Raw genomic sequence first — 26,563 nt, forward strand, 5'->3', positions numbered from 1 at the left:
AACTAGTTGTCTTTGGCAACTAGGGGCTTCTTTTTTTCTTCTTAGTTGGCTGTGTTATGTAGCATGAGGAATCTCAGTTCCCAGAAGGGGAATTGAACACGTGCACTCTAAAGTAGAAATGCAGAGTCTTAACCACTGGACTATCAGGGGAGTCCCACAACTAGTAACTTTTGGAAAGCACTTTCAGCAGAACAAGAGCCAGATCAGGATGGGCTGAGGGATCAATAGGAAGTGAGAAAGAGGGGAGGGAAAGCTTAAGACTTTTTCAGGAAATTTGGTTATGAGAAAACCTGGCAGGGAGTGTCTTATAGAGAAACACATGGTAAAACACACTTTTTAGGGAGACCTTGCCAAGGAGAAGAGACAAAATTGTTAAAACAGAAGCTAACATAAAAAACAGGAAATAGAACTGCCATATGACCCAGCAATCCCACTCCTGGGCATACACACCGAGGAAACCAGATCTGAAAGAGACACGTGTACCCCAGTGTTCATGGCAGCACTGTTTATAATAGCCAGGACATGGAAGCAGCCTAGATGCCCATCAGCAGACGAATAGATAAGAAAGCTATGGCACATATACACAATGGAATATTACTCAGCCATTAAAAAGAATGCATTTGAATCAGTTCTAATGAGATAGATGAAACTGGAGCCCATTATACAGAGTGAAGTAAGCCAGAAAGATAAAGACCAATACAGTATACTAACATATATATATGGAAGTTAAAAAGATGGTAACAGTAACACTATATGCAGGACAGAAAAAGAGACACAGATGTACAGAACAGACTTCTAGATTCTGTGGGAGAAGGCGAGGGTGGGATGTTCTGAGAGAACAGCATTGAAACAAGTATACTATCAAGGGTGAAACAGATCTCCAGCCCAGGTTGGATGCACGAGACCAGTGCTCAGGGCTGGTGCACTGGGACGACCCAGAGGGATGGGGTGGGGAGAGAGGCGGGAGGGGGGATGGGGATGGGGAATACATGTAAATCCATGGCTGATTCATGTCAATGTATGGCAAAAACCACTACAATATTGTAAAGTAATTAGCCTCCAACTAATAAAAATAATTGGGAAAAAGCAAACAAACAAACAGAAGCTAACAAAGAAGATGCAAACTGCCCAAGACTGCATCGCTTTTAGTTTCTCTATCAAGTCTATGTTAAGTACCTCAAGAAAGAAAATCTAGAAGGGCCTTGATTTAGTCCAGAGAAGGGAGATTTATCACTTGTCAGAAAGTAGAAACAAAAGGGATCTGTGTAGATAGAAGTGTGTAGGGGTGTGTGTTGGGGGGTGGCGAATGAAGAATTTCACACTTCATCACCTTAATTTACTTAACGCTTTAAAACAGACAAAGTTATTGCCTAAGAGAGGCAAGTAAGAAGGGATTTAGGAAGGGAGAGTTTAGACCAGTTGCTCTGGGAAGCGGGAGAGAAAACAGCAGAGATACACAGAAGGAATGTTAAGCCAGCGCCAAGGCCGGTTAGCTCTGTGGCTCTCTACTTTTCACTGCCCCAGTGTTCTAGTTGTGGGGTTTTCTCTGTTCATCGCAGAGGCTTTTAAGTGAGAGCAGAGACCACAGGAGGGCTGTGCCCTGGAGTGTGGGGTCAGAAGGGGGACTGTGGTGAAAACTCCTGGGCCCAGAGAATTGAGCTCTTGGCAAGGGAGGGATGGAACTGATGCTGGGGCTGACGGTGGTCTGTGGGAGAACAAGGAAGAAAACAGGATCCCATTGTTGTTAAGAATTACAGACAACCTGGATAGGTGTCCACCAACATTGAATGGTTGAATAAATTATAGGGTAAGTTTGTGGAAAAAATACATGTATATTTTTTAGTGAGGGAAGTATGTATATTGACATGAAAAGATCTCTAGGATATATTGTCAAGTGGGGGCGGAAGGGAAACCTGCATGTAACTCTGTGGAAAAACACCTGGAAGACTGTCATAATGTCCCACACTGTCATAATGCCATCACCTGCAGGGAAGGGAGGGAGACTGGGGAGGCATAAAGATTCACAACACCAGAGAGTCATCACTGAATTTATTTTATTTTAAAGATATCTATGTACATCAAGTAAATACACACGGGGGTTGGTGCGGTTTGGTTTGTCGTCCACGCTGGCATGCAACATTTTGGCAGAAGTGAGTGAGCAGGCCAGGTGCCCCAAGTGGAGACCCTGGCTCTCTGAAAGGAAGGGGGCGAGGGGGCGAGGGGAGGGGACGGAGGAGGACGGCCGAGTGAAGCTTCTGGTGAAGGCTTTGTGTGTTCCTTATTTACGTAAGTGAATTCTATTTCCCTTACATCTTGCTCAAGAGAAGGCTGCTCCCTCTGTCACCTCTCTCCTCATCTGCCCGACACAGAATCATTTGGTGGCAAGAGCACGTAAAACCCACTGGAGCCTCGGGGGCCCTGCGGGCCGATATGCGCACAAGTCTCCAGGTACACAGCAATCTTCCTTCCTCTTCACCGGGGTCTGGAGACAGCGTGGCTCGCTGACCCCACTCTTTCCCTCTTTGCTTGGGGCAGGGGAGCCAGATTACATCCCTTTCCTCTGAGCAGTGGTTTTCAAACTACTCTACAGGAACCCTCGGGGTCTCTTAGGACCGTTCAAGGGCTCCTCAACTAATGAGCCATTTTCCATCAAACAGTAGAAATGCACAATGCCCAGCTCTGCGTCACTTCTAGTTACTCTTTATATCAGGGTTCTATTATGAGATTGGTTCTGAAAAACATTTGAATATCACCGCCTTGGATTTATTCCATACCCCTCTGGTATATTTTTTTCCCTGCATTTCTCTTTAGTTGCTGAAAGGCCCAACAGGCGAAGGGAGAAGGGACTTCTTCCCTTGACGGAGTCATGGGCCACGACAGCCTGTGTTTACCAGCTGGCACTCACCCTGAACTGTCTTTCCTGGTTAAGAAACTAGGTGATGGGTGGTCTGCTACCCTGTTCTTCCAGCCCAGATAAGACAGGCTGTCTGGACTCTTTCTTGATTTGGACTGGCTTGTGACCTCCACTCTGCACCCCTGCACTTACCTGGAAAGCCCCCTTAGCACCATGTGGTAAGAAAGGATGTGAAAACAAAACCATGGTCCTGTCAATTACATGGGAGCAGGGGACCCCCCCCCCCATATCCGGGGTCCAGCCCTTGGGCTCCTCCACCTCCGGAAAAGTTGCCCTGCCCCTTTCTTTAAAGTGCACTTAATGCCTGACAAGGACATTATAGAAGGAATTCTTTGAAAAAAAATTTTTAATGTATATCATCAGGGAAAAGTCAGGCTCCAGTCTGAAAGGAAGGCATTTCGAGATAGCTATTTTGCCAGTGAACTGGAAGCCCCCACACCAAAGGTGGAGACATGGAAGAACATGCAGCCCAACATGGGACAGAGAAAGGAATCCAGCTCATCACTGCGGCAAAAAACACTTAGTAATTTTCCAGCCTGTTTACCCCCCCAAAGCCAAAGAAGCAATCCTACTGCTTCTGCTTGGCTAGAACTATCCCTGTGGACAGGTGAGCAACCATCTGATAGGCTGTTGGGAAGAGGTTGGCCTCCTTAAATTTGCAAAATCATTTTAAGCAGCTTTGGCTTCTAGTCAGGAGCTCTGGGATAGAGAATGTCAATAGGAGTTTCAGGGAGAAAGGGAAGTGGTCCCTTGAGCAGTCCATGTTCTTGGTTTTCTAGGAGGAATAGGAAGGAGGCAAAAGGCAGACTTCAAGGGGCAGAGGTGCACACCCAGAACCCCTCGGTTCAGGGGAGGGGTGTCTGAAGAAAATTCTCTGTATAGTTCAAGCAGTCCTTCCATTTTATCCTCCTCTGTGCTAAATGTGGAAGAGGAGGGAAGAAGAGGCTATTTCTGTATCTTGTGATGCTAAGACATTCTTCTGCTTAAGGCTTCGTGTGCATGCGTGTGCGCGTGTATGTGTTTGTGAAGGATCACAGCCCTCTAGCGCCCATTTTCCTTTTTTTAATCATCTCCATGACTAACACCACTCAGTGTGAGAGACGCATATATGAGAGAGAGAAGAAACACTGACCCTCCTCCCTATGGCCCCAAATGAGGAGGGTATCCTATGCTTAGAAATTGCTAAATACATCATTAGATACTAGAGAGTAAGACAGAGAGGAGAGAGAGAGACATAGCAGCTTTTGATATATAGATACAAAGATAGAGAGGAAGAGAAGACATCAAACATAGTACAGTCGAACAACAGGGGTTGCTGGGGAGGGAGTGAGTATCAGAGACCACAGGTTTGCAGCATGCTGAGAGAAGAGGCCTCAGTCCCTCTTAGAAACTGGGGAAGAAAGAGAAAGAAAGTGTGAGGAACCACTTTGCAGCCTGGCTCCTGAACAGGAACCGGGTGGCTTCGAGGCCAGCTTGGGTTTACAAGTTGTTCGTTTGACACCAGCGACCAGATGCCACCCTCCCAAGCCCCTGCTCCTCCACCCCCAGGCCTTCCCTCACTCTTCCTCTCCCATTCCTACTGCTTGCTTCCCATGCCTTTCTGCCTGTGTGTGTGGGCCTGGCCTGTTATTCTGGAAAACCCCTGGAAAGGGCTCAGCTTGGATGCCGCCCAGTAGGAGGCCATGATCTCGTGTTTCTTATTCTCCAAGGATCCAAGGTGGACAATAAGACAGGATCCCCGTGCTCGGTTCTGAGCCCGAAGGCAGCCCTGGTGCGGCAGGAGAACCAGGAAGGGGCCTGCGCTGCCAGCAGGGCGCAGGGGACAGAGGTGAGGAAGGCTCGAAGGTCAGCGTGTACAGTTTCCCACTCCACTGGCAAGATGGGAGGAGACTGCTGATGCAGCAGCTAGAGGAATAGAAGGTAGGCTTCCTGGTGCATTTCCTAAAGCTTGATGGTGATACATACAGATAGGAAGAGCGTGGGACATGGAGCTCTTCTAATCACTGCTGTTGTTCAGGCGCCCAGTCGTGTCTGACTCTCTGTGACCCCAGGGACTGCAGCCCGCCAGGCCTCCCTGTCCCTAAGGTCTCCTAGTATCTACCATGGATCGATTCTGTGACCCTTGCTGGTGCTGCAGACGGACATGGCCCTTGCCCACTTCTTCTGACATGTTGCAGTGACCCCTAGTGGCAGAAAGGCAGTACTGTGGCTACCGCTATCACCAGGCTCAGGGCTGGAGGGAGGGGCCCGTGTGCAGGGGACGCCGGGCAGTTCTGCTGGAGCCCCTAGGAGGGGGATAGCAGGAGTGGAGGGACAACGATTTAGTAAAAGTTCTGAGATGATTAAAAAAGCGGGAGAAACAGAGAAGCCGAGGGCTAGGAAGGAAGCAACCCGAGGCTGCTCAGAGGAAGCGGCCTGAAGCTACCTGAAAGTGCAGGTCCGCGGCAGCCCCCCCGTAGGAGATTAGCTGGCCGCCGTCTCTTGGTGGAGAGGGAACAGCTTGGCCTGGTCCTCAGCCTCGTAGCCGCAAGGCAGGTCACTCCTGGAAGAAGAGACCCAGCACAATCACAGCGTTGTCAGCTCCCGTATAAATGACAGCATTCCTGTCACTTGGCTCTCCCAGCCAGCCAGTGAGATAACCAAGGACAGCAACGCCAGGCAAATCAAGGCCAGAGAGATGGAGCTGATGTGCCCAAGGTCACAAAGTTCCCCAACACAGGAGAGAAACCCAGGTCATCAGACGTCCAGGGCGGTTCCCCCCGCCCCTGACCCTCACAGCTGCAATGGCGAGGAGCCATCGGGCGGACTGGAGGAGGGGACAGTGTTCTACACAGAGGCAGGGGCAGGACTGGACCTCCCGGACTGAACACGGTGATGGTGAGAATGGCTCTCGTTTCCTCCTCCTCTCCCCAAAGGCTCTGGGGAGCCCCTAAACTGGGCACAAGGGAAATTTCTCCTGTTCTCGCCCAGAGAGCCCAAGAGCATGGGGACTGGCGTACCTATTGTCATTGATATCGGTGGCATTTCCTGCAGAGATCAGCGTGGAGAACACAGGATTGGAAGAAGGGAAAAAAGAGATGTGTTACAAACCATCTCCTCAAACCCTCTCTCATCCTAACTCCTTGAAGAGAAAGGTAAGAGTCTTGGGAACATGGTTGCCACCTTGGTCTGTGGCACTCTGCCTTCACCTACTCTGAGCCGCATCATTATTTTGTTTGACACAAAGTCTCCCTGGGCCGTCACACAGGAGAGGAGGAGGGGAGGGAAGGGAGTGGTGGGGACAGGCATGTGACCCCACTTCTAAGAGCCCGAGACCCTGAAGGGATGCAGAGTGTTTGAGCTGCGGGCACAGGGTCACTTATTCTTCTGATACTTTCCAGTGTGCCCTGGGGCTCCCAAAGGCTGGGTTTCCCATCTTGTCCACTCACCATTGTCCATGTTGGCCTTCTGGTAGGAAGTCAAGGGGCCGCCAGAAGATGTGGCCCCACTGCTGGTACAGGAGTTTGCGAAGCTGGATGGAGAAGAGGAGAGAGATGCAACATCTAATACCCACCTTCCACTATTCCAAGGACCACAGATCCACACTCACTCTCAGGGATGGAGCCGTCCACCCTGCCCCCAAGACCAGAAGACAACAAACATTGCCGAAGATTAGGAGGGCAGATGCCCACCTTCTAATCAAAGGTCTGAAGTTGAGCAAGGGTTAGAAATGAAGCTACTGAGGAAAAGAATTGCATCTCACCCAATAATTAACCCAACCTTATGTCTTACAAGGTGCAGAGAGCCTCGGGTTGGGGCCCCGCCTGCGCCCACAGTCACTCACTACATATCTGAGGTGGAACTAGGCGCGGCCTGCAGGTACAAGTTCTGGTAGTTCTGGAAGAGGCTGTTGGTGTAACTGATGCACTCGGGGCTCCGGGTGCCATAGGGGTTGGTGGGTGAAGATGCCGGGTAGTGGCCAGGCCGGACGGGTTTGGCTGCGGCAAAGAAAGGAAAACGACCGTGAAGAGACTGCCTGTGACTCTGCGGTCACCCTGGGCCCCTGAGCTCCAGTTGAACTGAGCTGCTTATAAGATAACAATCCACTGCCTACTTTTTGGGGCGGGAGTGGTGGGGTGAGGCTGGGGCGGGGTTGCTTCACGTGGAAGAACGTGCCAGGACCCCCTGGGGTGTGACCCCACGGCCCACTCACCAATCTGGGCAGAGTGGCCCCGCTTGCCGGAGCTCTTGTACCGCACGGCCTCCTTGATGCGGTCCACCTCCTGCTGGTACCGGCGCTTGTCCTTCATGGCGCCCTCCTTGGCCTCCTTCAGTGCACCCTCCAGGGCCTTAACTCTCTCAGCCGTAGCCCTAAGTCGTTTTTCCAGTTTAGGAAGCTCACAACGCAGGTCTGCATTGTCACGTACCAGCTGTGGGTGGGCCCGGGTCAGCGGTGCCGGAGACGGAGGTGCAGGCAGGGGAGAGGACACAGAAGAGTCCCGTCAGGGAGGGTGCGCGCCATGTTTCCTCCAAGGGCCTCATCCCCTTGACCTAGCTGCTGCTCTGGAAGGTTCTTTCCTTCCTCCTTCAGCAAACAGGGGTCAGGCATTAAAAAGTTACATCGTTTTCTGAGCAGCAAAACCTGTCAACTCCTCGGTAGCCCAGAACTCTTTTTTTTTTTTTAAGTCATTAAAAAAAAAAAAAAAATTGAACCAAGGAATGATGCATGCTACAGATTAATCTTCAGTTTTTTGCCTAGAACTCGTGTGACATGCCCTGTTCTTGTCTCTTCCTGGTCTGACCGCCACCAAACCCCCAGGATCTCACAGCTGGTGCCAGACCAACAGCCCCAGGGCAACCATGGGGACAAGGCACCCCCTTCCCCAGAGATGGCTATGTGGGCATGCACAGGGCAAGTCAGCGAGAGCACGGTAGCAGTCTGGAGGGGGGATGTGGGGCGGAGCACAGGTTCAGTGCAGCGCAGAGCAGGAGCAGAAGCTGGAATACAGGCGCCCCCCCACACACACACACATCCACACATCCACACGGCTGCCCCATAGGAAGGAAAGAAAATGTTTGAGGTCTCACAAACATTTGTGCTCATTACCTTCACATTCGAGGACTTCCTGGGCTGGCCCTCTCCCCATTACAATTAAGCTAGAGCGATGGTAGCAGCCAGTTTGCAGCCAGAAGAGACTGCCTGACCTTTTTACAAGGTCTCACACGATGACTGGGGGCCTACAGATTACAGAAGGAGCCGGCCTTGGGAGATATCAGGTACATCGATGCAGCAGGGGACACTGGGAGAATTGTCCCTTTCATTTGGGACAACTTCCAGAACATAAACGATGTTTTTGCTGTGACAGTAACTCAGTTCAATTTGTCACGGGCTGCAGCCCTGGCTATTTAAGGTCCTATTTAACTGAGAGGTTTCTACATCTCTGGTGTTTTCCTTTCTAGTCTTGTGTCCCCTGAAGGATGAAATTAGGAGGAGTCCTAGCCTATAGGTGAGTAGTTTCTGGTCTTTGAGACTTAAAACAGAGGCATGGGGGTGGGGGGTGGAGAGGGAGGGAGAAAACAGCCTGTGATGTCCTGAAATGTGCCACAGTGCAGATGAACTTTGAGGATATTATGCTAAGTCCAGTGAACCAGGTGCAGAAGGACAAATTCCAGGTTACTGCACTTAGATGCTACTGAGACTCTTAGTCAAAGTTAAAGAGGCAGAAAGTAGAATAGGGGTTGGCAGGGGTTGGGGAGAGTGAGGAATGAGGTTATTACTTAATAGGGGTGGAGTTTCAGTTCTACAAGATGAAAAGATTTATGGAGCGGGATGGTAGGGATGGTTGCACAACATTAGGAATGGATTTAGTACCACTGCATGGTACACTGCGAATGATTAAAGGTGGCAAATTTTATGTTATGTGTATTTTACCACAATAAAAAGTTGCTGGGGGGCAGGGAGGCAGGCAATGTAACATGGAGAGAGAAAGAAATGAACACAGAAATTAAAAAGAATGGCAAAACTGATAACAAATGTTTGTCTGTCCTTTAACTTTTCTGTAACATTGTCACACTGTTGGATAGTAAGCACAGGGGAAAAGATGGTAGGAAGGCCTTCTGCAGGTCCAAATAAAATAAACCCTGTGAAGCATCATTGGGCCACAGCGCTAGGATTTTTTTTTTTTTTTTTTTCATTAAAAAAATAAGAAGGTGTCCTGGGTATTGGCTGTATATGCTGGGTATGGCACTGGGAAGAAGAAAAGCTGAAGCCCCAGTTTAATGAGAATATGAGCGTAAAAGGCATTTTAGGGTGGATTTGAAAGGACAGGAATGAAGAATAGGTCAGGGTTTATTTTCAGAATTGTTTGAAGAGCCAGCTGACAGTGTGTTACACGGTCTTCAAGGCTCAGCTGTCTGGCTCTAGGGAGGGCCACCTGCTGTGTGCACCAAACATTTCCTGTCCTGACTCCTTTGGACTGCCCCTGCCACCTCCCCAGCCCATACCTTTGAAACCCAGGCTTCCACCTAAGGAACCGCAGCAAGGAGGGGGACAGAGAGGCACCGACTTAATACATGGGAGCTTTCACTGGCCCGACCAGGGGCTGCCGGGGCCTCGGGGACGACATCGCGCCATTTCTCTGCGTGCCTGCCCCAGGCCGAGGCAGATGGGCGTCCTCGCCAGGAGAGAAAGCCCCGCTCCCCTGGCTGCCTCTAGCTCAGTACTCTCCACTCCGGCTAAGGTCTGCCCAGCGCCCCTCACACAGGCCCAGGCCCACGCCTCTGAAACTTCTATTGGTTTCCACCTCACCCTCCAACAACACAGGCCTGGGAATTCCACTTGAGCAGAGGCAGGCTGGGAGCTTTGGGAAAGGGAAAACGGGCATAGAACCAAGAACAGGGTAAACGTGGAACCAAATACAGCATAGAGAAGGGGTCAGTAGGAAAGGGAAGAGGGAAAGGGAAGGAAAACATGCAATAAGATTTTTCTAAATCCAAGGGCCTCTGAGGATTTAGGGATCCCAGGCCTCAAGAGTTCTCTTCACCCCTTGCCCTCACCCTCACCTGTTTGTGAACCTTTGTAAGCTGTTCCAAGTTGTTCTCAAGAAAGGAAATCTTCTGCTTTTGGGAGTGAATCCCCCCACTGTCCTCGGGCTCCATTTCTGCACTCTGAGAAGAGACAGGGCCGGGGAAAGATACGGCCATCCTGAGGCCACGCAGGACCCACTCAGGCCGGGCCCAGAAGCCCCAGGGAAGGCCGCAGGGGCTGGAGAAACCTGAGGATAGGAGGGGGACATGGGGGCCGGGAAGACCCCGAGGCAGCACTCACTTTCTTGACTCGAGTCGTGACGTCTTGAACGAACAGTTTGCGAAGGTTGTGGAGGGTCTGGAGTTCCCGGGCCTGCAAAGAATAATGAAAAATCTGGGGCCACCAAATAAGGGGTCACCGTTCCCCCTCCAAAACTACTGGATCCTTCAGTCTCTCCAGACAAGTGAGTCACTCATCTTTTTACAAAAAGGTGTGTCCTGATCATACCACAGACTTATTTCACAGAAAGGCAGGAGAAATAGGGTGCAGAAGAAATCAGGGGGCAGGTTGGACACTAAAGCTACCCCTCCCCACCCCCCACCGCCGTTGACTTGGCGCAGAAGGGAAGTCACTCACAACTGTCTCCTCCAGACCCTTGAGGTCCTGCTTGGACTGCTCATGTCGCTCGTACAGAAATCTGGAGGAAGACAGAGACAGAAAAACCACTCAGGGCCACCCTGCCCCTCTGTCCTTTCTCCTCCATTCCTTGATCTATATTTTATTATCACTTACTATACTAGTTACCCATGTTCACAGTGCATAAATTAGACAAGTAAGATGAGTTCCGTAAGAAGCCCATGATTCTACCACTTACAGATCAAACCACCGTGAGCGTTCTGGTATCCACCTTTCCGGACTCTTCCATGCATGTGGATCTCACATAAATGTTACGAGATTACACCATTCCTACTGGTGATAACCTGCTTTTTACACTTCACGGAACATCACCCACATCTTTGCACGTCAGCTAATACCGAACAGAAGTCTCCTTTATTTTCCGCTTCTCCATCAAGTTGTCCTTTTGAGGACCTTGCTTCCTGTGGTCACCACATCCCCATCTAGACTGTGTCCTGCCCCTGCGATATGTGGAAGCAGCCGTCTGAGCCCCTGTGGTCTCAGGCCTGCAGGCGGACCCGTCACTCACGTCAGCTCCTGGAGTTTGGTGCTTTTCTCATGCTCTTCGTTCTTCAGCTTCTCGTAGTCAGCCTGGAGCTTCTCCAGCTCTAACTGGAGCTTCTGATTCAGGCTGCGGAGGGCAAGGAGGCATTGGGGAGAACAGGAGATGTCAGCGAGGGACAGAGGGAAGACTGACTCCTTCAACACTTTCCTTCCCATACGCACGAGTCCTCGTGGGGTGGACGCATCTACCTTGGGGTATTAGAGGCGGACTCAGGCTACTGCGTCCATGGCAGAATAAGGGGCCCTGAGCTATCAATTCAGAGAAGCCTGGAGCATAGGGACTAGTCCTCACTCCTTGCACCTCCTGGAGCTGGGCTGCAAAGTCGTGTCTTTGCTGGGGCATGACCCGTGCAAGTTAAAGAACTGGATCCTGGTGCAAGAAGGGGGTGTGTGAGCGGGCCCAGCGAGGCGAGGGGAGCAGGGGCTCACTCTTTGAGCTCGTCGATGGTCTTCTGCTTCTCGTTGATCTCGTCCCGGAGCCGGGCCAGCTGCCGGTGATGGGCCTCCCGGTGGCTCTCCATCTGCAGCTCCAGGGCCTTCTGCAACACAGCCCCATCCACGTTCGACGCCAGGCTCCCAGCCCCCGGCTCGGTGAGGGCCAGCACGGCCGGCCAGGCCCCGGTCTCCCCAGCGCTCTCCCCACTCGCCTTCACGTCTTCTGTGTCCTGCGTGTCTGGTTCCTTGTCCTTCAGGGCCACCTCGTGCACGGTTTCTGAGGGGGAGGGAGGAAGCGGTTTACATCACACCCACCACCACCAGACAGAGCTTCACACCGTGACCAGAGAGCCAGGCGCCCAGGGCACGTTTACCCTTAGAATGGGCCCACAGGGATGGTCTTCTGGGTGAGGACGGCCGAACTTCATATAGCAGGGATAGAGGGTGATGGAGGGTTTACGGTTCATGTAAGATGAGCTACATGCCAAACCAGGCTAAGCAGCATGTGAGCGGGACTCCAGGATTTCAGTCTAACGCTTTGGTGAGTGTGCCGACAGGCAGTTTCCTGGGATGGTTGTCGCTTCGCTGCCCAACACCCTCTCTGATCTCAGATCCCAGGATGGGTGGGTTGGAAGTTTCAGCAGGCCTCACCTTGGGCCTGGAGCTTGGCCAGCTCATCACTCAGGGAGTCATAGGACTCTTCCAGGTGCCGTTTCTTGAGTTCCACGCTCTGCATGTATTCTGTCAGGGAGCGGATCTTGGCCTCATGCTGGTGGGGTGGGCGTTGGTGAGAAGAAGAAGATGGATATAGAGTCAAGGACCCAACTCCAGGCAGCACAGACCTCCACCAGCTCCAGCTCTCCCCGCTTCCTGCTACACCTGCCACCAGGACGCAGGGTCGAGGGCCATTCCTCTGGAGACCCTTGCTTTAGACTCTCTTGGCTCAGAGGGCAGTATCCCCCTGTGCCTTCAATTCTCTAGCCTGGACCCTCTCCTGCTTCCCCTAGCTCTCTGTCCTTGACTTCAGTTGACCCTAGGCCCTTGGCAGAAACATGGGTGCTAGCAGTCATCCCACAACCACAGAGCTGCCCGCGCTCTCCCGTGGCACCCAAAGGCTCTCGACCTCTGGCACTCACCTGGGAGATGAGGAGTTGGCAGGACGAGAGCTCCCGCCCGGTCACCTCCATCTTGCGGTGACACTCGACCTGGAGGTTCTCCAGCTGCCGGCACCGCTTGACCACAGACTTGACTTCAGATTTGATTTTGCTGATGTAGAGCCGGGCCACTGTGAACTCCTCCTCAATGGCCCCGCTGACCTCCACTGGCTGTGGGGTGAACACGGGAGGGGGGAGGTGCCGCTTTGCTCCTGGGACGCCCCTTATCCATTTCCTTCCACTCGCCCCAGCCCTGCACACACCCCCAGGCACAGGGACTCCAGCGGGACAGGTGTGTTCCAAACAACTTTAGCAGCTCTGTACCACCTGGCTTTTCATACTGAATCCCCCTGTCTGCATTCAACGGTCTGTTCTGACAGTCACCCTCTTCCCTTCTGTAGAGAAGCAGGATATTCTGTAGTCAGACTGATCCACTTGATCACCCAGATGGGGCATCGTCACTGGCACAGATCTGTCTGTATCATTCCTAACTTTGTGCCCCCATCTCCAAATCCTGCTGAAAGCACATCTCCACCGCTTCCTTATCCAGCAGTGGGAATCCCACTGGGTATGCAGATCTGAAATGTGTGTTTCAGCTGAGTCTATGCAAACCTCTGCGTGTTCTCCTGTGTCTAGTTTGGAGGTGTGCTTCCTGGATCTTTGTCCCCCTCCCTCAGTATCTCTGAGGACATGACTGTCTCACCTGCACCTCCCACCCCTTGTTCAGAAAGCTCTGAACAAGGCCGCCACGTCCTTCTCCACTCACCAGCTTAATCTCCCCGTTGCCGACGATGACACTGAACTCACTCAGGTCCTTCATCAGCCCGTTCAGCACCTCCGCAATCCGTTTCCGCTGGTGTCCACTGACCTCCTGCAGCCGCTGCAACTCGGACTCCAGGGACAGCATGGTGGCCTGGGGACAGTCCCGCAGGTCATGCCAGCACCATCTTCCTGCTTCCCTCCCCCACCTCTCCCTTCATGCATGACCCTGACGGTTGCTACCAAGAGAACACAAGCGCTGCAGGAGGGTCTGGAAGAGAGAGTGGTCAGGAGGGCAAAGTGCAGTGATGGAGTGGGAGAGGGGCCCACCACCAAGTGAAGGGCAGCACAGAGGTGCCAACACGGTGCCGCCCTCGTACTTCCTCGTAGGAAGCAGGGCTCCCTCGGACGCAGAGGGTGTTCTGAGGCCAGGGTGCTCCCGCTGGCCACTCACCACCTTCTGAGACAGCTCGTCCACCAGAAGCTGGTTCTGCTGGCTCTTCTCCTCCACCTCCTGGGACTTCTGGTCATAGTTCATGGCCAGCTCCTCCAGAGCCTGCAGCACTTCCTTCACCTCATCCTTCGCGGCGTCATTCTCTGACTGCAGGTGGCTCAGCTCCCGCTGGACCTTCTCATTGTCTCCTCGAGTGGACACCAGCAGCTGCAAGGGAGGGGCGGGTCATGGGCAGGAGCCCTCTGCCAGTGACCAGCTCGCCAGCTCCTTGGCCTGGGGAAGCTGAGCCCCCCTCAACCCAGGTATAGCTCTAGGAGAGAGGCAAGGGTCAAAGCCAGCGTCAAGAGGAACGGGGCTTTCAGCTTCACAGAAATAGGGAACCATAATGAAGGAGCACCCAGACTCCAGCTTCTATGCTTTAAGCAAAACCCTAATTAAGCCCCCAGATTTCTATTGTCTCTTGGGGTGACTAACTGCTAAGCAGAATGCCCCTTCTTCCATCTTTCCAGAAAAGGTCTTTTGCACGCCTCTCAGGGATGGACAGAGCCCTCTCCTCTCACGTCTTGCCCTCCTTCCCATTACCTCTTCCTGGTCCAGCATCTGCTGCTTGAGCTTCTCTATGAGTTGGCTCTGCTGGTTGATCTCATCATCCTGTCGGAGGCAAGGGGATAAGATGGAATGAAGGGAAGCTGCTCGTTCCAGTTTAGACTTGGGAGCTTGGGGCAGATATGGATTTTGATAAAAACACAGCTAGTTTAGGCTTTGAGTTCAAAGCATCCTAGGCCTTCCCTGGTAATCCAGTGGCTACGTCTCTGTGTTCCCAATGCAGGGGGCCTGGGTTCGATCCCTGGTCAGGGAACTAGATCCCACAGGCCACAACTAAGAGATCCCATGCTGCAACTCAAGATCCCTCATACCACAATGAAGATCAGAGAGCCTGAGTGCTGTGACTAAGAGCCAGCACAGCCAAATAAACAAATAAATATCTTAAAAGGAAAGAAAGGAACTCTATATCCTAAAAAGAAAGCAGTCTTTTCCTCAGCTTCTCTCCTTGACTCCTGCCCTCACTTTTTAATTCCTTTCTTTCTGGAAGTTAGTATAACCTTGACAGGACACAGCGAAAGCCTTCAGACGTTCACATCCTTTAACTGAGAAATCCTACCCCAGCACGCCATGCTAATCAAATCATTCCAAAGCAAAGTCTTATGCACAAGAGACAAAGACAGTCACTTCAAAGTTATTTATAACAGCAAAAATAACCCACTAACAAAATACAAAACCGTAGAAGGCCTGTAAATAAATAAATGGTTAAACGCATTCTGATAAATGGACTGTAAGGCAGCCATTTAAAAATACTTCAGTGAAGAACTGTTGACAAAGTAGGAAGCTGCTCATTATATAATGCGGAAGGAAAAAAATCAGATGTGAAGTTAGACAGTATAATCTCAGTTGTGTGGCTTTATTTCTGAATGGTGGGAGGAGGAATGATGGAAATTTTCTTCAATGTGTTTTTATTTACCTTCCACATTTCAATAACATTCATCTCTTTTAAAAGCAGAAGACAAGTCAGGATAAGCTCCGTTTCTGATCCCTCACTCACCACCGCACCAGGCTCGCCCCCGGGCCCCGCCCGGCATCCTCACCTTGTCATCAAGCTGCTTGTAGAGGCGGCGGATCTCCTCCTCGTACTTCTGCCGCTCCTCGGGGGCGATGCGCACCACGATGGAGGAGTTGTCGTTCACAGGTGTCTCCTCGCAGAGCTCGGTGCCCAGGGCAGCATCCTCCCCGCCCAGGCGCTCGGTCTCGGGCACGTTCTCTCCTGGCGAAGCAGCAGAACAAGGTGAAGGACGGGGGCAGAAGCAGCTGCCCCCGCGGGCCCTTCCTCCCGCCCTGCCCACCGCAGAGCCCTCCTGGCTTCCATGTCTCTTGCCAAGTGGACCGTCCACCTCTCTGGGGGTGGGGAATAAAGGCACTCAGCCCCCTCTCGCTTTCCCTCACGACGGCTCTGCCGCGTCCCCCCAGAAGCACAGACCTCCCTGGAGAGCGGAGGAGCCCCCTCTGTCCCTGCACCCGCAGGACCCCTCGCTAACCGCTGCGCCACCGGCTCAGCTCTGCCTCCAGCTTCGCAATCGTCTCCTTCTGAGCCTTTGTCTTCTCCTTCTCCTTCTCATATTTCTTTTTCCACTGCTCAGCAGTCAACTCCAGATTCACGGAGGCAGTGTTCTTAATGGTCTTTGCCCTGGAAAGGGGAATGAAGAGATGAGACCTCCATTAAGGCTCATGAGGCCCTGAGCGGAGAGCACAGCAGTGGCTGGGGCCGGGAGCAGGGGACCCGCCACTGACCGCTGCCCGAACATCAGCGTCGACTTGGTCTCCGCGTCGTTGTAGCTGGACGGCGAGCAGCAGATGAACATCGTTGTCCGGCAGTTTCCTCCCAAGGAGTCCTGGAGAATCCGTGTCATTTTACTGTCACGATACGGGACGTAGGTTTTCTGGAGGAAAAAGGAGGCCTCAAATCAGAAAAACTCAGCAGGGGAATCAGAAAAGATGGTAAGGGAGTTTCCTGGCACCTAGTGGTTAGGATTCCAGGCTTTCACTGCCATGGCCCAGGTTCAGTCTCTGGTTGGGGAACTGAGATCCTACAAGCTACATGGCATGGCCAAAAAAAAAAAAGAAAGAAAGGATGGGACTTCCCTAGTGGTCATCCAGTGGTAAAGATTCTGTGCTCCCAATGTAGGGGACATGGGTTCAATCCCTGGTTGGGGAACTAGATCCCACATGCCACCATTAAGACCCGGCGCAGCCAAATAAATGAAATAATTTTTTTTAATATTTTAAAAAAGAAAGAAAGGATGGTAGTGCTTACTAGGGGTGAAGCAACCCATGAATCGGGCATGATGAGATGAGGGCATTAGGAGAAGGCAGAAGATGGGGTGAGGACCCCAACGAGCACTCACCGTGCCCTCAGCCAGCGCCGAGATCACGTTCCCCAGGGCCGACAGGGACTTGTTGATATTCTTGGCCTCGTCTAGCACGGCTCCCTCAGCTCCAGTCTTGCTGACCTACCAGGGCACAGAGGGTGTGTCATGAGTGGGTGCAGAGCAAGTGGGCTCCCCCCTCCTCCTCTCCACATAAGTTGGCTTAGTCCAAAGAGAGGGGGATAGGAAAAGAAGATGGTCCCCCAAATGTTCTTGCTACAGACTGTCTCCCCTACACACACAATATTATACAACATTCCATTTATGTGAAATGTCCAGAAAGTCAAATCCAGAGTCAGAAAGTAGATAAGTGGTTACCAGGGGGTGGGGGATGGGGGACTAGGGCCTGACTGTTAACGGGTGATGAAAAGGTTCTAGAATCAGTGGTGATGACGCATAACCTCACAAACACGTTGAATTGTATATTTTAAAACGGTGAACTTCACGGTATGTGAATTCTAGCTCAATGAGAGTTATTTTGATTTCTAAAAAGGCCACCCCCCCAAGGCTTCCTTCCCTGCCCCCTTCACCCGGGCAGGACCCCTCACCTTCTCGCTTCCTGCCAGGTCCACTAGATACAGCTTCCCACTCAGCTTCTGCTCAGTCTCCATGTTTTCCTGCTTGATGTTGATGAGGAAGATGCTATGGCTTCGAGAGCTGTGTTCATTCATGTCTGTAAGAGGCAGGACGAGACAGTCCTTATACCAAACTCTGTGGAACGAAGCCCTCAGTCCCCAGCTTCCACGGACCACCGCCCCCACCTGCTGAGAGAGGGGGTGTCCGCCGGGACTAGCCCAGCCCCTACGTATCCCTGGCAGCAGGGGCGTAGGGTCTCACAGACAAGCATCTCTCCTCCGGAGGAGGACACAGCCTTCCCCTGCTCACTGTCAAGTCCCTCAGCCCCCATGGGCACAGAGGGGAGGCAGACGCCAGACTCAGGAGCCCCTGATGTCCCCCACTCACTGGTGACGGCCACGTGACGATTTGACTTCCCTTCATCGATCACATCTAAAATCTCCTCCGGGCTGGACACAAAGCGCTCAGTACAACCCTGCAGGCGGCAAATGGACAGTGACCCCATACACTTTGGTCTACACATTAAATTGCCTGCACGGTGACCAAATGACCCTTCAGGACAGTGCCTCTGCCCAGGCCCCAGACTCTTCCCCAGCCCAGGCTGTCCGCCCGCCGGCTTCTGGGCCGTGACCTTCCCTCCTCTTGCGCCCGCCTGCACTCACCGTACCCCGGCCCCGCCTGCTTGCCCCGGCCCCGCACTCACCTTGACAAACGGCACCCGGTTCTTATCCTCGTGTACCGACAGGTTTGTCTTGCTCACTGAATCGAGACAACTCAGGGTGAGCAAGGCCAGCACTTCCACCCCCCCACCTACCCAACCCTGTGACCCTGGAGTCTGCGCCGATGGATGACTCTTGTGTGATCAAAAGGGAAGAGGACTCCCCTGTGAAGCCTAAACTCCCGGCTCACTCTGAAGGCTGTTCGTCCTCCTGCAGGATTCCAGCCCCAGCTAGGGGCTGAGGTGGTTTGTATGTGGGCCTGGGCATCTAAGCTCATCTTCTGACCCTTTCGGTTTTTGGAGATTCTTGGTGAGTGAAGGCAAGGGCCACGAGTACGAGTGTGTGTGTCCTCGTATGCTTGCTGCCTCTCTCACCGAACAGCACCTAAGCCCCAGAGGCCACGAACGCTGTGATCATTCTCTTCCTTGCCCTCCTCACCCCTCCCCCCCGACCCACCCACTGGGATCACACACCACTCACCATCCAGAAGGTCACGGATTTTGTCCAGGTAAATCTCAAAGTAAGAAACCTAGGTTAAGAAGAAAGGAGAAGTGTAAAGTGATGGGGGCCTATCTTAAATCTGATTCAGGTATCAGAGGCTAATGTGACCCACTCAAACAGTGGTGGTGGGAGGGAAAGGGCAGAAGAGACTATTTTGGCAGAGAAGAACTTAGGTAACCACAGGGGAGAATAAGTTGGGGTGCCCAGGACCTCGGTGGGTTCATGCTAGATCCTCCCCTCCCAGCCCCATAAGAGGATGCCCAGCGGTCATGCCCTGACACCTTGATGTGGAACTCAAGATTCTCGTCCATGGAGTAGATGTGGTTGAAGATGTCTCGGGCGATTCGAGGAATGATTCCCATCAGCTGGGGGTCATGCAGCTTTCCCTGGGGAGGAAGGGTATTCCGAATGAGGCTGGGGCTCAAGAGGAGTCACACAGTTCAGAGGGAGGCAGAACACAGAGGTAATAGCTAAGAAGACCACCCTGACTTAGGGGATGGTCACTACCTTTACTGGAAGGAAGAGGGAACTGAGCAGCCCTTTGAACGGTCATTGCTGCTGCTTTTCCAGGTAAAAGAAGAAAACTGGCATAGTGGGAAGGGGGTGAAGTGCAGCAGGCTGAAGGGAGTCCACTAAACTTCCACAGTAACACTGCCCTCCGCCCACCCTCCGTACCAGGGAGCCCTCATTCCTAGATCTCCCCCACGAGACTCCTTGGCCTCCCATTAACACTCCCAACTCCTCTCTCCCATAAAAAGTCAGAACCCTGACCTCCATGGTATGTGTCTTCCCTGAGGATGTCTGTCCATAAGCAAAAATGGTGCCGTTGTAGCCAGCTAGGACATCTGGAAGAGACGGCAGAGAAAAAGACCACTGGTAGAGGGGAGTAGGGTAGGGAATGGGGAGCTGGAAAAAGTACACTCCCAAAACACACGCATTACCTTTGACAATCTGCATGGCACAGGCATGATAAACTTGCTCCTGAGTCGTGTTTGGGGGAAATACACGGTCAAAGACATATGGCTTGCCCTGGAGTGGAAATAAAGGGTGGCGGACATCAGTAGGGAGGTGTGGGGAAGAAGCAGCTGAAAAGGCACCTGCCCCTCAGCCTTCTGTATTCATGGACAGTAATGGGGACGAGGGGAACCAGCGAGAAGCAGAGCTTAGTGCTGACGCCAGGAGTTGTGCCCGCGGGCTAGAAGGCCACTGAGGAGTGTCACATGGCAATACTGCGAGAGGACCCCAGCCTTGGTGTGACCCCAGCTCACCATCCCAGACCCCCGGCCGGGGAAGTCAAATGAGAAAAGACAACAGGACTACAGGCTGCAGAGAGCGAAGAACAATATACCGACATTAAAAATCTACCACTAAGTTAAAAAGCATCTTCCTCAATAGATCCATATGTTCTGATATGAAAAGATATTAAAGATGTATTATAAGTGGAAGATGCAAAGTTAGGGACAGATGTATAGTGTGTTGCCTGCTGTGTAAATGAAATATACACATGGAAATATTAACACAAGTTCTCTCTTTGTGAAAAAATATACGAAATCAGAAAAACAGTTCTCCCTTTAGGGAAACAGCTTTAAGTAAAGAGAAACTGCGAAGCAAATCACTCAGACCTACAAGTATCTTGTTCAATTCAGGTAATGTTATATATCACGTGTGCTGATAAGAATGCTAAAGATGCAAAATATTTACAACCCAGGGACCCAAAGAGAATAGATTTGCTATCTGATCATATTAAAGGGAAGATCTCTGGTACAATTCAGTGAGACTCTGCTTGCTTTCCATCATAAGTGACAACTTTTCAGTCATATTTTCCCATTATTTGATATAAAGAAACTATGACATAGTTGTCAAATTATTTTGCTACAAAATCCGTCTTTATCCAACTGACAGGTTAACTTCCAAGTCTCTAGACACCAGAGTTTCGGAGACATATTTTAACTAATTAAGACAAATCATAAGCATTGGAGAAGGCTGGAGATGTGGGTCTGGGCATATCTACAATATTGCATTGACATAGGTAAACTTTTTTTCCAAAAGGAATTGTACAAAAAATATTAACAATGATTACTTTAGGGACAGAAACTGGAGGGGAGAGGTGGCTTTCATTTTTCATTTTGTATCCTGGAAAGTTTACATTTTTAAACCAGATACAAGTATTATATTTTTTAATGCCAAAGAGAGTGAGAAAATAGTGTATTTTTTGTTTTTCTTTTTAATTCTTTGCAAAAAGGATATTTATACTAATATTGTCTTTAATATTTAAAAGATTTTCAAAATCTGATTTATGATCAAAGTCAACCAGGATTATTTATCTGGTCTCTCTGTGGTGAGGGATTCTGAAGTCCCAAAAACAGAATCCAAAAAGAGAAAAAAGTTGTGAAAGTGCTCTCTGCAATGAAGGGAGTACTGTAAACTGATAGGGCCTTTCTAGAGGACAATTCTATTAAATATTTAAATGTCCATACTGGTCATACTCTGTCCCACAGATTTCAATGCTAGGAATTCATATTGCAACTTGTTTTAAGCACTTAATGAGGTGTGTAGATGGATGTTCACTGTAGCCATTTGTATTAAAGAAAAAGAAGAAACAATTCAAACACCCATCAAGAAGATACTGGTTATGATACCTCCATAATCTACTCCTATTACAATGAGCAAGTTTGGTTTACATGTCCAAGATCAAATACATGAAAAAATAAAAACAATTAGTATAACATGATTATATATTTTAAAAAAGCATAGGGACAGAATAGTCTTAGAAAAAAGATATGGAAGACTGTATATAGATCTGTTAATGGTGACTATCACTGGAAAGCAGAATGATAGGAACTTATGCTTATGACATTTTTTTCTGTGACATGTAAATATTTTACAATGACATAGTGCTTTGAAATTAAAGAAAGAAAATAGTACAGGTGAGTTACAAAAAAAATGTATAATAACATGATAAGGTACACACAAAATAATTGTAAGGAAAGGGTGGTTTTTAAAATAGTGTGCCGTGTAAAACAAACACACAAAAGAGTATATGAAGGATTATTCCACTTCAGGAAACATGCATTGAATTATATATGTATACAAGGCATGTATATATGTATACCTTGCATAGAGAAACATGTTAACAGTGGTTATCCTTGAACAGTGAGACTTTAGGAGTTTTTTGTTATTGTTCTTTTTGCTTTAGATTTAAAAGTGTTCCAAAATGAAAATATAAAATTTTTAAAAAGGAAAATTTTTAATTTTAAAAACTAAGAGATTAATACTCGTACTATATAAAGAACTCTCATAAACTAGTAATAACAACAAAAAATTAACAGAAAAAACTAACAAAGAAAACTAACCAGAAAAATATGGACAAGAGTTAGGTACTAACAACAGAAGAAACACAAATGTTCAATAAACATAAAGATGTTTAACATTTTTGAAGAAAAAACAGTAACATCATTTTCTACCTATCAAACTGGAAAACAAAAACTTAATTGTAATACCCAGCATAGATGAGGGTTCAAGAAGGTATAATTTTTGTGAAAGAAGCACCTTCATTCTTTTCTGGTAGGACAGTATATCCATACTTTTAAGGAGCAATTCAGAAATGTATAATCAAAAGCCTTGAATTGTACATATCCATAGACCCAGATATCCTACTCCTAAGAATTTGTACTATGGAACTATCTGTAGCAAATATTTGGCTATAAGAATGTTTATTATTGACACTGCTTATAGTAATGAGTATCTGAAACAACAGAAGGAAGTTACATTTAGGGGACTGGTTAATACAAGGAATTGATAGTACTATGGCATGTACATATGTTTTATTCTTTGCTACTATTTAAAAGGATGACATAATAGAACACCAATAAATCTCAAAAATGAGTTGAAAGAACTCAAAACTCAAAGAGCACAAACTGTATTATTCCCTTTACGTAAAGTTCAAGAGTAAACAACACTTATCTGTAGTGATGGAACTCAAAGTAGTGGTTGCCTTGGGGTGATAACTCACAGGAAGGGGGCAAAACGGAGCTTTCAAGGGGCAATCAAAATGCTCTAGATCTCAACCTGGGTAGTGGTCACATAGGTGTCCAAATACATTGTAAAATTCATACAGCTGTTTGCATAAGATTTGTGCACTCACTGTAGTATATTATACCTAAGTGCTATCATAAAATATAACATCACAAGATGATGTGATAACGGCCCTTAAAATATGAATTATGCACAACTCATTGTTAATAAGAAAAGATGAATATTAGACTGTATTAGCATTTTAACCTATCAAAGTGGCCAAAATAAAATAGTTTGACGATGGGACTTAGTTGCTAGGCCTGTCAATTAAGATGCCTTCTCTAGGGGAACTCCCTGGTGGTCCAAAGGTTAGGACTCAACGCTTCTACTGCAGGGGGAATGGGCTCAATCCCAGGTAAGGGAACTAAGATCCCACATGCCGCAGTGGCCTGGCCAAAAATAGTCTGATGATGCACTGCACTGGCTGGGCCCTTAACTATATGAGTACATACGGTCATTCAATTGCTTGTAATAGCAAATGACTAGAACAAACCAAAACATCCATATCTATCAACAGAGACCTGGCTAAATAAATTATGGCATATCTCTACAACAAATCATACAGTAGTTAAAAAGAATGAGATGGATACTTATGTGCGATATAGAAGGATCTCTAAGACTCCTCGTTAAGTAAAAATAAAAAAGCAAAAAGGTACGGAACAGTCTGTATAGTATGCTACCATTTGTGTAAAAACAAGTACATGCCTATATTAAATACATATGCATCTGCTTGTAAATGCATGGTATTCTTTTAGAAGAATCTATAAAAAACTGGCTATAAGGCTGCCTTCTGAAAGGGGAACTGGGTGGCTAGGAAAGAGGAGTAGGAAGGAGACTTAATTTTCACTGTGTGTCTTTTTTTTTTTTCCACTGTGTGTCTTTTTTATATCATTTGAATTTTGTTACATGTGCATGTAAGACATTCAAAAATTAAAATTTTTAAATAAATAAAATTATGTAAAATATTTAATGCTGGTGAAATAGTCGTGGTATTTTGTTGGTGAAAAATAGGTTATAAAACAATGTAGAGTTTATGATACACTTTTACTACAATCATTATATGTATATATGTAGGAAAAAAACTACTGGAAACAAATACATCAAATTGTTAACACTATTTTGTGGGGGGCAGATTTTCAGTGAGTTTTAATCTCTTCTTGGTGCTTTTCTTTGTTTTCAACCTTGTCAACCACCCTGGGTTGGGAAGATCCCTGGAGAAGGGATACGCTACCCTCTCCAGTATTCCTGGGCTTCCCCGGTGGCTCAGTTGGTAAAGAACCCAGTGTGGGAGGCCTGGGTTCAATCCCTGGATTGGGACAATCTCCTGAAGGAGGGCATGGTAACCCACCCCAGTATTCTTGCCTGGAGAATCCCCATGGACAGAGGAGCCTGGCAGGCTACAGTCCACGGGGTCGCAGAGTCAGACATGACTGAGCGAATAAGGACAGCGCAGTGCTGTGACCAGATTATGTTTACTACTATTAAAGAAAAATCTACCTTGATTCTTTTTTTAAGGTTGACCGAGTTTATGAATTATTCATAGGACTTTTGTAAATTTTTCACCATTTTTATCTATACAGTTCATCATTACACTTTATTACAAAGAATAAAATTCTTATTACATAGAATAAAATCATACAGTGTTTCAATAAACAGATTTAAAGTGGCCTTAATGCTTTTCCTTCCCAGTGGTAATATATTTTTTAAAATTTTGTGTTGTTTTATTCTTTAACTGAACCTTGATTCCTGAATTGTAATCTAACTCAGTATTTCTCCCATCTAGCCGCCAAGAAACAGAAACAAACAAAACATGTCCATCTCAGCCAGTGACTTTCACCTCTTCTCCATCAGTGATGTCTATCTGTGCTTACTGAAGCCAGGCATGCAGCCAAAGGGGATTAAATATAACTCCCAAGCCAACCCCACCCTTCCCTTCTTCCCTTCTGGGAACCTGGGGATCGATGCTCTAACACTCCCAGTTACAGGATTCCAGGGGCTTCCCTGGTGGTTCAGATGGTAAAGAATCTGCCCACAATGCAGGAGACCTGGGTTCAATCCCTGGGTTGGGAAGATCCCCTGAAGAAGGTAAATGGCTACCCACTCCAGTATTCTTGCCTGGAGAACTCCATGGACAGAGGAGCTTGGTGGTCTACAGTCCATGGGATCACAGAGTCAGACACGACTGAGCAACTAACACTTTCTCTACAGGATTCCAGAGGGTGCTGTGGGCGCTTTAAAAGGGAGGGCGCTCTCCAAGTGCTGAAGGCAATTTCTGCCCAGGAACTCATTTTCCTGAGCCTAGGCAGGGAGAGATCAGAGAGAGAGGACGCGTGGCATTCTTGGAACCACGAGGATAAAAAATATCCAAGAGCTAAAAGTGGATGCACTTAGTAATCTCATGAGCAGAGAAAGCCATGTTTACAATTCTGGGGTTTCTGGGAAGGCCTGCTACCATCTTCCTACGCTTGGTTGGGTCCTTAAGTTTCAAACCTAGTTCATTTCTTTTTCCTAAGATTTTTATATCTGTTAAAGTATGAACATCCTTTAACTTTCTGTTTATTACAGGATGAATTTGTTCTGTCAGATCTTTTTAAAAGAATAACTAGACCAGTAGTTCTCCACGTTTTTTTGCCTCTAGACTACTCACTTGGGAAACGTCACCATTATTTACCTCTCTCATGACACATAATTATTCTGAGTCAGACTGTAGTATGTTGTGGAGGATTTCTTATCAGAATCTGGGGAAGTGTATGCACAGTTAGCAAAAGCCATTTCTGACGCTCCCTCCCAGGCCTTTGGCCAGGCCACTCCACAGCCTGGACTACCACGTAAACCAAGAGCTTCCTGAAGACAGAGGTTCCCCTCTCAACCCCCAACATCAAGCACAGTCCCTGGCCCACCGGAGGCTCTTCATTAATGTATCTGTTGAAGAAACACAAATAATGATGGAAGAAGAGAGCAAGAAGGTCCTAGGGACCTGAATCTCTGGATGAAACAACCTGTAAGAGGGGAAATGTTAACCACTTCCCAGTTGTGTCAAAGGCGAGCTGGTGGGGAGACAGCCCATCTAAAATAAAAATAACATCTAACTCTGATTGGGAGTTTATGATGTGCCTGTCACTATGCTAAACAGTTTATATACATTATCTCACTTAATGCTCACAGCAATCCTAGGAGGTAGGTACTATAATTATTATTATATTTCATAGATGTGAAAACTGAGGTTCAGAGAGGTAGGTTTCAAAGGTAGGTAGAAGAAGGTTTCAAACCCAAGCAATCTGATTCCAGACCCACACTGTCAAAGTGATCCCAGAACCGACGTGCCAACACTGCATCAGAGCTTTATCACAGTTTCCCTTCCCCTCCTCCCTCCATGTGGGTGTTCCTCCAAATACTTCTGGGCAGAACTAAAGCCCTTCATCACCCTCTTTTTGCAACCTCAACCCCTTTCTCAGAAGAAGGCAGTTCTCCCATCCATCCTTTCCAAGGAGGTACTAATCCATGACTTTGATTAGTCAGGGACTAGAAGACTCGTAAGTTAGAAACACTCAGGGAGACCTTCCACCTTTAAGGAATGCTTCTGAGATCCACAATGTAAACCGCCCCTCCAGAGGGCTTCTCTTCAGAGTCCCACAGCCCAGGACTCCGTGCTCTCCTCTGACCCGCTCCGAGCGTCCCTGTCGCCTGTCCAACTGTGTCTCCCAGCACTTTCTGGTGTTTTCCACCAAGGGTGCTGACTAAAGCTAATGCAAGG

At 48.8% G+C, this 26,563-nt stretch overlaps 1 protein-coding gene across 1 annotated transcript in view; it reads right to left on the minus strand.

Annotated features, from left to right (window-relative positions):
- Positions 1 to 2,045: 2,045 nt before the first annotated feature.
- KIF5A (kinesin family member 5A) overlaps positions 2,046 to 26,563 on the minus strand; it is a 28,067-nt gene continuing 3,549 nt past the window's right edge. Inside the window, exons 2-29 of the mRNA XM_061131417.1 lie at positions 19,677 to 19,764; positions 19,507 to 19,580; positions 19,017 to 19,121; positions 18,715 to 18,763; positions 18,219 to 18,274; positions 17,903 to 17,990; positions 17,488 to 17,612; positions 16,919 to 17,023; positions 16,305 to 16,453; positions 16,052 to 16,200; positions 15,605 to 15,780; positions 14,544 to 14,612; positions 13,962 to 14,168; positions 13,515 to 13,661; positions 12,731 to 12,919; positions 12,246 to 12,363; positions 11,807 to 11,871; positions 11,589 to 11,698; positions 11,125 to 11,226; positions 10,557 to 10,617; positions 10,221 to 10,292; positions 9,956 to 10,060; positions 7,107 to 7,323; positions 6,738 to 6,891; positions 6,343 to 6,425; positions 5,914 to 5,941; positions 5,340 to 5,456; positions 2,046 to 4,304 (exon numbers count right to left, since the gene is read on the minus strand). Of these exons, the coding sequence (XP_060987400.1) occupies positions 5,378 to 5,456; positions 5,914 to 5,941; positions 6,343 to 6,425; positions 6,738 to 6,891; positions 7,107 to 7,323; positions 9,956 to 10,060; positions 10,221 to 10,292; positions 10,557 to 10,617; positions 11,125 to 11,226; positions 11,589 to 11,698; positions 11,807 to 11,871; positions 12,246 to 12,363; positions 12,731 to 12,919; positions 13,515 to 13,661; positions 13,962 to 14,168; positions 14,544 to 14,612; positions 15,605 to 15,780; positions 16,052 to 16,200; positions 16,305 to 16,453; positions 16,919 to 17,023; positions 17,488 to 17,612; positions 17,903 to 17,990; positions 18,219 to 18,274; positions 18,715 to 18,763; positions 19,017 to 19,121; positions 19,507 to 19,580; positions 19,677 to 19,764 (2,970 nt within the window). The 3' untranslated portion in view covers positions 2,046 to 4,304; positions 5,340 to 5,377. The remainder of the gene's footprint in view (positions 4,305 to 5,339; positions 5,457 to 5,913; positions 5,942 to 6,342; positions 6,426 to 6,737; positions 6,892 to 7,106; positions 7,324 to 9,955; positions 10,061 to 10,220; positions 10,293 to 10,556; positions 10,618 to 11,124; positions 11,227 to 11,588; positions 11,699 to 11,806; positions 11,872 to 12,245; positions 12,364 to 12,730; positions 12,920 to 13,514; positions 13,662 to 13,961; positions 14,169 to 14,543; positions 14,613 to 15,604; positions 15,781 to 16,051; positions 16,201 to 16,304; positions 16,454 to 16,918; positions 17,024 to 17,487; positions 17,613 to 17,902; positions 17,991 to 18,218; positions 18,275 to 18,714; positions 18,764 to 19,016; positions 19,122 to 19,506; positions 19,581 to 19,676; positions 19,765 to 26,563) is intronic.

The sequence above is a fragment of the Dama dama genome, chromosome 3 (genome assembly GCF_033118175.1).
Source record: "Dama dama isolate Ldn47 chromosome 3, ASM3311817v1, whole genome shotgun sequence".
Taxonomy (NCBI): Eukaryota; Metazoa; Chordata; class Mammalia; order Artiodactyla; family Cervidae; genus Dama; species Dama dama.